Source organism: Pteropus medius, unplaced genomic scaffold (genome assembly GCF_902729225.1).
Source record: "Pteropus medius unplaced genomic scaffold, Ma_sr-lr_union100, whole genome shotgun sequence".
NCBI lineage: Eukaryota > Metazoa > Chordata > Mammalia > Chiroptera > Pteropodidae > Pteropus > Pteropus medius.
In genome coordinates, this window is record NW_024349803.1 from 9,105,580 (window position 1) to 9,117,651 (window position 12,072).

The window sequence follows — 12,072 nt, forward strand, 5'->3', positions numbered from 1 at the left end:
TGGATATGTAATTTGTAGTTAACAATATCCCTAGAAAGAAAACTCTAGGTCTCAATGGTATAATTCATATCTCAAGAAGAAAAAAGTACCAATTACCCTAGTATTGAAATCAGTCAAAGACATTCAACTGAATAAAAAGTTAGAGATATAGATCCCTCTTGAATACATATGCAAAAATTCTTATGGAAATTTCAACAAATCACATTCTAACAATATAAAAAAGAATAATATATCATGACCATGTAGATTTTATCCCAAGAATTTAAGGTTATCATTTGAAAATCCACCAATTTAATTTACTACATAATCAGCCTTAATAATAAAAAAGCATAATGACTTCAACAGATATTGAAAAGCATCTGACAATAGCCAACATCCATTCCTAATAATAAAAAGTCTCAGAAAACTAGAAATAGAAAAAGACTTTCTTAACCCGATATAGGGCATGTATAAAAAACTTAAAGTCAACAGTCTTAATGATGAAAGATCCTAATTTTGCTTAGTGCAAGAATCCAGACTGAAACAACAAAAATGAGGAGTACATACTACATGACTCCATAAAATATAAACAAATCAGTTGGCAGCTTAACGATTGCTTTAGGAAGGTGAGGGGGGCGGAGAGTGGTAGAAAAGGCTGTCGGGAGGAATTACAATTTTGCATAAGGAAACTTTTCTGGACGATGCATATGTATATTATCTTGCCTGTGGTAGGTAGTTCTGCCATATATTACATCGAAACTCAATAAAATTATGCAGTTAAATGTGCAGTTCATGTTAATTATACCTCTACAAAGTTGTAATTTCAAAAAAGACTGCATGGTAGGCATTCAGAAGTTCTATCTTATGCAAATAAATTTTTAAGTAATTCATTATATGTGTAGTTTGGGCAAAAAAGAGGATATAAAACTTCAGTCAATCCATACTCAAAGGCCTAAAGACCTATTCGAAAGAACTTTTTATATTTTGAATTAAATCAAAATTATTCTTTAATGATTTCCCTGTTTTAACTAACTTTTTAAATTAACTAATCAATTAAAGTCTCAAATACGTCTAAAAATAGTGCTTCCATTATCTGTCTACTGAATCATATAACGTCACATCTAATTAAGGGAAACTAACAAGTTTATGTATATGAACCATTAATTCTCTGTGAAATATGTTCTTGAATAATGTAGTTAATATTTTGAAAGTTCATAGGTTTCACAGAAAGACAAACTGAACTCATTTGCAATGAAGCATGAAAAAAATATTTTGGAAATACTTTGCTTCTACTTTTATGTATAAAATTGAAGGGAAAAAAAAGTAATGTTATAGAGCAAGTTGCTGTAGTATCTGTAGAGGTGCCTTTTTCTCTCATCTTCACAGAGGCATTTTTAAAAGACTACTGGTTAATTTGTCCACAGAACAAGATTACTATAGGGCAGGAAGCAAGGCAATTAATTTTTTCAATATCAAGAGAATCACATCTTATCAAGGCCACATTAACTTAAGAATACCTTATTAATTAATATCACATCAATACAAATCCAAGTACATAGGATGCCTCTAATAGTATATTTGGAAGGGTGTGGCAGTGGTGGTACAATGTTATCCACAGTAATGGTATGACATTTATTTAGCTTTTATAGCCAAAGCTGTTTTTCAGAAAACAAAACAAAGCAGAGTTTTATATATCTATAATTTCCTAGGACTTCAAAGAAGTAAAAATTATTTGTTAAAAATTTTTGAAATGGTTTTTAAAATACCTTACCGGTATCTATGAACAAATATACCCTTAAAAATAGAGTTCATCATATTTTCGATTTCATCTTGATTTTCTTGTAGCTGAAATAATAATAAAAAAATGTAAATTAAAATGTTGATCATTTTATTTGGAATGAACATTTCCAACTGTTTTTAATAACTGATTATTCTCATTTTGGGGTAATTATCCGTCCTTTTTCTCACTGTGCAATGAATGTCCTATATTACCAGTATTTTTGCATCATTTTTATAGCTGTACTACATTGGCTTTCAAGTTTCTCTGTTATCTGTTGAAACATATGATATAGTGACTAACAAGGTGTGTTGCTGATAAGTGTGGCCAAATTCCTATTTCCAAAATATCATGCTTTGGGAATAGGCCTCAATTTCTATTCTTCTTTTCAAACCAGGTCTCTGGCTTGGTTTTGCCTTTCTTGGTAATAAAACATTCATCATTATCCTACTTGCTACTATATATAAAGCTTCCTATTCTACCTAAATTATCCAAATTACTCTGCATCTGGTTAATCCATAACTGGAGGGTAGGCCAAGTTCCTAATATAGGAGGCATAAAAAAATATAACAAGGATCTCTAGCCATCAGTGGTGGAATGCAGCAACAAAATAAAACACTATAGCAAATATAATAAATTTCAGGCAATACTACTGATCAGTTAAAGTTTGAGTTTATTCACTGCTCAAAAGGAACAAAAATACTGATACAAAATTACATTCAAGGTGCTATTTCTTATTCTAATTTGTTTTGTAGTAATACTCAGTGAAGTATTGGCTTTCAGTGCATACTCCAATGTGACACAGTACCTTAGACTTATTCTTTTGCTTTATAATTTGTTTCATGCTTTACTGAAATAAGCTTTAAAATACTTTTATACTAAAGAATTCAAAATATTGCAACTTAACTTTAGGTTTTACAAACTATTTTTGCTGCATTTATCATTAAAAATAACTAATTTATAAAAGGTATACGGTTTGGTAAGCACTACTTAACCTGAAGCCAGAGTTCCAAAATTTACTTCCAGAGTTTCAAGTATGGTATGTGTTATGATTTGAATTGTGTTCCTCAAAAATTCATCTGCTTAAGTCCTAACCCTCATTACTCATTTGGAAATAGCATGTGGTAGATGTATTAGGTTAAGATGAAGTCTTACTGAAGTATGATGGGCCCATAATTCAATATGATGATAGGTGTCTTTATAAAAATGAGAAATTTAGGGACACACACACACACACACAGAGGAGGCCATGTGAAGACTGGAGTGATCATTGACTTGTAGCCTACAGAACTGTGAGACAACAAATTACTGTTCTTTAGGCCACTCGGTTTGTGGTATCTATTAGAGCAGCCCTAGCATGCTAATACAGTATGGATAATAATCTAATCATAAGTTTGTTGTTTCTCGTCTGTTATAACCCATTATTCATTGATGGCAATTTATTTATTGTGATACTATGCCTTTTTTAAATTAAAATATAGACTAACACTGCAAATCTAAAATTTTATTTCCTATTGGATGAATAAAAATATTACCTACTAAAAACCCAGTTTAAAATTACTTTTAACACACATGAAAATTTCACTGGAAAACTAAGACCAGTCTTATTCAAAGGAATGCCTTCCTTATACATGAACTAATATATAGTCTTTGGCTTTCTCCTGGAAATGCAGGCTTTGCTAGCCCTTAGTTCTGATATTACTACTTATCATGCTTTCTGAGCTCACAGCCTAATAATCTTTCTCAGTTACCTAATTATCAGATCACCTTTCTTCAAAAGCTAGATTGTTCTGATTCTCTTCTGCTATCAGTCAGCACTCAGATAATCACTGCCTGAACATTATTTCATTATTTCAACATTTCATTATTTTCAAATGAAACTGCAATGTTCAAATAATATAACTTAAAAAAATAAATTTCAAAAATATACAAACTGTTTAAGAGAAAATAAAAAACTAATATATTTCCTATACATAAGAATCTCAGATATCATGAAACTTACCTCTTTGCGTTTCTGAAGTAGTAACTCCAACCTTTCATTGGCTCTCTTCCCAATCATTTTATTTCTCTCAGCTTCATATTGTCTCTGTGTATTATCCTGATGAATACTGAGGTTTAAGGCAACATTCACCAGAGCAGTCATGAGCTTCATGGCTATGAAATAAAGGAAGACTATAGTATTCAACTATGAATCAGACCTTCATCTATCCATAAGATTACAAATTTATAATGGAAACAGATGAAAAAAGGAAACTAGTCAATTTCTATGTTTTACAATTCGGGCATAATTTATACAAAGAAAAATTATTTTATAGAAATAAAGTTTTCATCCTAGTTCACAACATTTTCTCTGCCTCAGTGTCACTATGGCTTGACCCAGAAACATTTTCCACTTAAAAATAGCCTCATCTTAATCATCAGCAGGATAAATTTTAAGTAGTATCTTCAACAACCCCTCTTCCCACACCCTCAAATATATATACCTTAGTCAGAGTATACTATTCAAGCCTACTAGACCTCTATTCTGTCCAGCTGTTCTATGTATACAATTGCTTCCTTAATACCTTTATTACTAAGATGCATCTAAGGTGCTTTAGATGTTTACAATCAGTTCATGATCACTGCCCCCAAAGGTGGTCCTCTCCCTGTGTTGCTCACCAGTGAATGGCATAATCACCAACCTCTGAAAAACAAACTGATCCTACCAAACTCATTAAGGTCATTAAAAATGCATTCTGTGAATGTGACTGACCAATTTTCCTATCATAGTGTTAATGTACTTTTAAATGTTCCCTTGTATTTGTAAATGTTAAATATTTTCCAACTTTGTTTCAAGTCCTCTGAGAAACAAGTATGACACAAACTTTAAACTTTTGTCTATTCACATTTATTTTTATTGAGATGGTGAAAGTGTAGGAAATAGTGGCAGAAGAATAAGAGAGTCTGCGCTGATAAAACAATTTTTCTTTTTCCTTCCTTTAGGTTATTCATCTGCAAATATAAATGCTCAATTATTAAAAAAACGAACTGATCAGTTTTGGAAGAACTGATCCACTTATCTTCAAACATATCCATAAATGAGCATGCATTTCTTCTAAAATGTCACTATTTCCCTTTAAGTACATATATAAACATATATACATAATGCTGTATCTCTATCTCACACACACACACACACACACACACACACACACACACACACACACACACACACACACAATTTGTTATTCTGAAACTCTATCTACATTTTGGCTAACTCCATGTTAATAGTGAGTGCTACTGCTCTTAAATCAAAATATAAGACATAAATCCTGAAAAGAAATGTATTTAAGTTGGTGACCACTTAGAAATTCAACGAGAACCTTTCCTTTTTCTTGAGATACAGTGCCTCAATGCAGTAAATTGAGAAATATTCTTGTGTTTCAAAATGCAGGCTAGTAATTTTACAGCATCTTACACACCGCCCGAAGAATATCTGATGATACTATGAAGGTCAAAAGTACTTTTTAAATTAACATATAAAACGTATAAAAAAAGGAGAATAGCTCAAAGACAGAAGAGATCTGGAGTATTCAAACTGCTCAAGTCAGAGATAATGGTTTAACAGAGCATGTCCTGAGCATACAAAGTCAATCCCAATGAAGCTTACTTCATCACGTACTACTAGATCTCTAAAACAAAATGACGTGAAGATCAGGAGTTGGAAAAGCATTAAAATTAACACCAACCCTGGCTGGAATTCACCAGTGGAAGCCGCCACACAGATTTTCCTGAATTTAATGGCTTTTAATTCCAGCTATATATCTCCTTGTAAACCCAGATCCCAAACTTCAATTGTCATTGTGTAATGACCCCCCTCCCATCCTAGACATAAACAACAAAATAATCAACATACTAAGACAAAGAAAAATGCAAAATGATCAATACATTTTTGAAAAAGTATTAGATATAATGTAGCAGTACTTACTGAGATAAAATGTTTATAAATCTGTAAAATTTAAATTTCACTGAAATTTTCATTTAACATACCAACATATAAGCAAATGAACAGCTATTGAAGAAAGACTTCTAATTTAATAACAGATACAACATAAGGATTGTGATGTCTTTGAGATTACTGAATCTACTGAAAAAGACTCATTTCTGCATAATTAAAATTTCACTGGTATTACTAACAGAACCATTTTATAAATTAATAATCCTACAGGAATTCAGCCTAGATAGTGTGACATGGGCTTTTAATTGGTTTCTCCTTGTCTAACAAAGAGAAGAATACTTTATTTATCCTTTACATTTTAACTGCTGACTACAGAATGGTAAACTTATTCTAGAGCTGTGCTACTCAGAACTGACCACAACTTGTTGCCAGTTCATTTTAAGTACAAAATTAAAAATAAGTTTTTAGAAATGTTTATAATATTTGATAGCATAATCTATATCTGCTAAATCTAATAATGAAATGACACTAAAAATATGTGTATTTCTTTTGAAACTCATTGCATTTTATGAAGTACTAGGCTGTGACAGATTAATAATTAAAAAACTAGTCTTTCACCACAGAGAATTCAAGCAGCACTTGTTTAGTGCTTCCCCACTCTTTATCAATTCAACATATATCGAGCATTCTTCGTACTAGAAGTATCAATGTGAACAAAACATAGTACTTGCCCTCATGTTTTTTACATTCTAGAGAGAAGACAATAAATAAACAGGTAATATACAAATAAAAAAATGTCAGTTAATGGTAAATCTATTTTAAAAAGTGAAGTATGGTTATAAATATATGTGTGTGTTAAAAAGGTTAGAGGGTAAAGAGGATGGTCAGGCAAGAAGACCTCTCTGAAAAGCTGACATATGAGAGCAAATGATTACATGACAGAACAGTTTTCCAGGGAGAGGGACTAAAAAGTGCTAAGGTTATGAGGTGAAAATGTGATGAGGAGGGCACTCAAAAAAGAGCACGGTGATGAGTGTGGCTGAAGCACAGAAATAGGCTGAGGCAGAGAAGGAGATGCGAGTTGAGAAAATCAAGGACATGTTAAAAGAGTTCTACTACAATTAAATAAGCTCTCAGGATTAATATAAAAGACGTAAGGTCCACTGGAAAATTTGGGGTGGGTGAAAAATAAGACTGATTAATATTCTAACCTCTGTGTGAGCAGACTATGGAAGAATAAAAGTGGAAGAAGAGAGACCAAAGAGAACACCAAGAGAAAGCTAAAAATATTTTGTGAAAAGGTTGCAGTGACAATTCTCAAGTTGTTGGCTTTCAGCAACTCAATAAAGCAATGCTGCCTTGGATTAAATTGGTAACAATAGGTAGAGAGAAATGGTTAGATGTGAAATACATTTTGAAGGTAGAGCTGGAATAATATAATAGATTATAATGTAGAAAAGGAGAGAAATAAAAAATGCAAGGATAAATTACAAAGTTTTGTACTATTAGGTATCTAAGCAGAAATGTCTAGTAGATATAACATTTGGAAGTCATCATCAAAAATATTGGTATTTAGAATCACAAAACTGGATGGCAGTGCCATCCAACAGGTAAGTATTCAGCATTAGAAAAAAAATGTGGCATGATTTGTGCTGAAAAGCCCATTGAGATATTTGTTGATGGGAAAAAAGCAAGATCCCTGTCAGTGTGTTTATTACATTTCATCTATGCAAAAAGAAGAAATGTGTTTTATGTGGTAGTCACTCTACTAAGCTCTTTACTCATACTTATGTTACAGGTTTGAGAAGGTAGGAAAGTGGAAATATCCATGGAGTAGAATACTGTAATAGGATTCCTAGGCAGCATTAAAGACCTACTTGCAAGAAAAATGTAAAGCCTAGCCATTATAATTACGTGTTTTTCCTCAGCCACTGTAAGCTACTCTGGTGCAGCTATGGAGTAGGTGGTAATATAAAGTTTGTGTAGAGGGTATGATGGACAGAGAGAGGCAAGGATGTTTAAGGTATGAATAAGGACATGATTATAATAAATCTAGATGACAGAATCTGAGACACGAAAGTGGAGGAAATGAGAACACTAAGGGTGGGAAGAATACTGAAACTGTAGCATCAAAGTATTTAAAGTCCCAACAGAAGGAAAATAATACTGGAGTTCGGATCATAGTAGAAAAACACTGGAAGTTGTTATAGCAAATGAGGTGATTGAAATTAAGATTGTGGGTATCGACCCTTTGAATCAATATCCAACAATTTACATTTATGTCAATATAAAAATGAAAACTAAAATCTGCATATATATTTAGTTGTACCTACTATACATTTTGAAACTATTAATGTACCCCTTAGAAATATGTTTGATAATGGGATAAACTAAATTTATAAGAGGTATAATTATGTTCCTTCTTTGTTTAAAATAAAACTTATTTAAACAAACGAAAAGGCTTACAATAAATTTCCACTTTCTAAATGGTAAAGATTTAACCAAAGATTTAATCCCTGTCTCTTAAAAAACCAACCATAAGAAAAAAACAATTTTCATCTTCAATAAATCTAGGTATTACCTGAATGCCAAATCACAAGATAATACCTGATGAATATGGAAAGTAGAATAGTCGAAAAAGGATGACAACTATTTCTAAAAGGATAAAAAAAAAAAAAACTATTTTGCTTTGTAGAACCCAGAAGCATTCAGGAATTAGAAATACTACTAGGTTCCACAGAAGATGGAGTGAAGTAAGGTCTGAAAAGAGGAGTAGCGCCTTCCCTGGGTATCCAAGGTGGACTGGTTCCAAGACACACACACACACACACACATACCCTGCAGATACCGAAATCCATGGATGCTCAAGTCCCTTATATAAAATGGTATAATAGTTGCATATACTCTACACTCATCCACCTGCATACTTTAATTCATCTCTATGTTACTTATATTTAATACAACATATGCTGTGTAAATATTTGTTATACTGTATTGTTTAGGAAATAATGACAAGGAAAAAGTCTGTTTATGTTCAGTACAAACGTAAACATCACAGGCCCTAACTACATAGTATATGTAAGCAACAACATAATTTTTTTCCAAATATTTTCCATCTGCAGTTGACTGAATCTGTGGATGTGTAACCCACAGATACAATGGGCCAAATGTATTATTTCAAAGTTTGTGTAATAAATAATTAAATCCATAAATTTCCATTCTGACCTAGGCAGTCAGGCAATTACTCCATCACACACCCATTTTGGAAGTCTGGAAGTTTATTCCCTGAAGAAAATAAACAAGAGATGTGGAATCATCACACACAGTGGAGGAATATAAGTGAAATGCAAAGGGCCCTGGCTGCTCCTTCACATTGCACAAAACCCAAATGGTATACAGCAACCAAACTTAAGTTCATTAAAAGATACTTCTTCAAAGAAATTAAACTTCCCCAGGGAAAATAATGATCAGTACCAACAGGTTAGGGTCTACAATGATAATGCTATTTGACCACAGACTACCCTATAGTGATACTCACGAAAGAAGCGAAAAGCTGCTGCCACACCATGTCAAACACAACACAACACACACATACAACACACAGATACAACACACATGCACACAATATCAGGTATTTAATGTCTCACTCTCTGCAGTCACTAGAAAACAATGAACATATATTTGAGGAAAGTTTCCAACATGAAAGTCAGTGATAAAAGCAGAGAAACAGAAGAAAAGCGGTCAGAGTAGGGAGCAGAAAAGAACTTCACAGTAATAATTAACATTGTCAATGAGATAAGATATTACATTCATGAAACTATGTTTTAAAAAAGCTTGAAAAATAAGAAAAAACTCTTAGAAAACTTAAAATAACAGTAAAAATTAAGATCAATAAAGTTCAGAAAATATAAGAAAATAGAACAAAGGTTATAAATGAAAAAGAGAAAATAAATAAGAAACTTAGGATTGCTTCAAGAGATTAACATCCAAGCAACAGATATTCAGCAAAGAGTACCCAGCATAATAAATTGAGAAAAAAATATATACATGAGAGTATATCATCATGATATTTCAGAACACCAAGAACAAAGAGAAAAAAAAGTCAAAGTTTCTACTGAAAAGGAACAAGATTAGAATCAGAAGTTGAAACAGCACTGAACTTCCCCACAACAATGAAACCTAGAGAAAAATACTGAAGGAAATCTTTAGTGATGAATTCTATTAAATCAGATAATTAAACACGATGACACAATATGCTTTCAAGGCATGTACAGTATCAAATGTATATTGCCCCAATGCTGTTTTTCTCGAGAAGTTAACAAAAAACATGCTACTCACCCATAAAAAGAATATGCAAAGAAAAGCAAGCAAGCAAAAGACAGAGAATCCAATAAAAGACAAAGGATCCAAAAAATGGCAGAAAAATTAAATAACTTAAAGGACATCTAGGTTTTAGAAAATGAGCCAGCTATGGCTCTGGTCAAGATAGTGAAGTAGGTAAATGCTGTGCTTGCCTCCTCTTATGACCACATCAAATGTACAATTAAGCTACAGGAACAACCATCACTAAAAATCACCTGAAGTCTAGCTGAATATAAGGTGTATAACTAAGAATATATAGAAAACATGTGCAGACTGGTAGGAGGGGTGGAGACACAAAACAAGCTAGTCTGATGTCACATGTGGCAGTTAAAAACTGGGGAAAACATCGTGGCTGTGGAGGTCTCCTCTGAAAAGTGAAGGATCCTGACTCCGCAACAGGCTCCCTAGTCAAGGGTTCCAGTGCTGAAAAAACAAGTCCCCATAACTTCTGGCTGTGAAAACTAGTAGGGATTGTGGCAGAGTAAGATGGAAGGCTTCTGGAGACCCAGGAGTTCCTCTTAAAACACCTGTGCGTGATCTTATTTGCCGACGAACTCACTTGCTCTGAGCTCCAGTGCTGGAGCAGCAGCTTAAAATGCACCAGAGACATACGGAGAAGAAGTGAGTTGTCTGGCTTCAAGGCAAGGGTTGAAGTGGCAGCCTTATCTAAGAAAGCAGTGCTAACAGAAGCCATTGCTCCTCAGTTGAGTCCTCCGCATACAGGTGGGCACCAAGTCTGAGTCTCCATCAACCTGCCTAACACTGGTGGCCTGACCCTAGTGATTGCCTGAGATCCCACCACACCCAACTTTTAGGCCCACGCAAGCCACTTCCAGGGGCTTTTCCATACAAATGGCCCTGTCAGGCTCATGCTGCAAACTTTCCTGAAACCTCTAAAAGGTTCACAAACACCAAACAAGCAGCATCTGGCCTTGGCATGCTCTGTACCTCTTGCTAAGGAAGCCCAAAGACAGGCACTAGTGGCAGCTGGCCTGTTCCCAGCTTACCCTCTCTCAGGCACCTCCAAGCCCAGCACATGTGGCAACTACCTGCAGATCACATGTAGCTCATACCAAGTGGCCTTGGAGAGGAAAGAAGCAGTAGCAGATCTTGGCTTCCAACAGAGCCCATTCCAAGAGGCCCCAGAACCAACACAACTGTTGGCCAGCTTCGCACCACATTAGAATACCACAAAACCACCTCCAAAATGACACAATCAAAGAAAAGTTTCAGCAGGGACCAGAGCAAATCCTACTCAAGGCAAATCCTGCTCTGCAGGGTCAGACCCTGCAAAACAGCTCATTCACTGTAGTCATGGCCAGTCCTCACAACCAGGCAGCCCAAGGATCAATCCCTTTCACTGATGCCAATAGTAATCAAGGCTCAACTACCACAAGAGGGCATACACAACTCATAAAAGGACACACTTGAAGTATTCAGTTCAGGGGACCAGGGAAACTGTACCACTCGGCCCCACAAGACACCTATGACATGAGGCCACTTTACTAAGGCTGAGAGACATAGCAGCCATACCTAATACAGAGAAACAAACACAAGAAGGCAGCTATCATAGGGAGACAAAGAAATATGTCTCTGAAAAATAAAGCTCTGAAAAATAAATGAAACAAAATGGAGACGAGCAAAACAACAGACAGATGCAGAGTTCAAAACACTGGTTAGGAGGATACTCAATGAATTTAGGGGAAGAGTAGAGGAATTCAGTGAGAACTTTAACAAAGAGAAAACATAAAAATGGAAATGAAAAACATAAAAAAGAATCAGTTAGACATGAAAAATACAATAGCTGAAATAAAGAATATCTTAGGAGGAATCAACAGAGATTAGATGAAGCAGAGGTTCAAATCCGTGATTTCGAAGGATAGGTAAAAGAAAACATGCAATCAAATCAGTAACAAGAAAAAATAATCCCCCAACAAAGACAGTTTAAGAAGCCTCTGAGACAACATCAAGCATACCAACATCTGCCTCAGAGGGGTACAAGAAGGAGAAGAGAGAG

At 34.3% G+C, this 12,072-nt stretch overlaps 1 protein-coding gene across 3 annotated transcripts in view; it reads right to left on the minus strand.

The window, feature by feature from the left end:
- STAG1 (STAG1 cohesin complex component) overlaps nucleotides 1-12,072 on the minus strand; it is a 326,589-nt gene that overhangs the window by 131,637 nt on the left and 182,880 nt on the right. For all 3 annotated transcript variants that reach the window (XM_039837228.1, XM_039837229.1, XM_039837230.1), the window contains 2 exons: nucleotides 3,759-3,910; nucleotides 1,751-1,824 (listed from right to left, as the gene is read on the minus strand). In XM_039837228.1, the coding sequence (XP_039693162.1) occupies nucleotides 1,751-1,824; nucleotides 3,759-3,910 (226 nt within the window). The remainder of the gene's footprint in view (nucleotides 1-1,750; nucleotides 1,825-3,758; nucleotides 3,911-12,072) is intronic.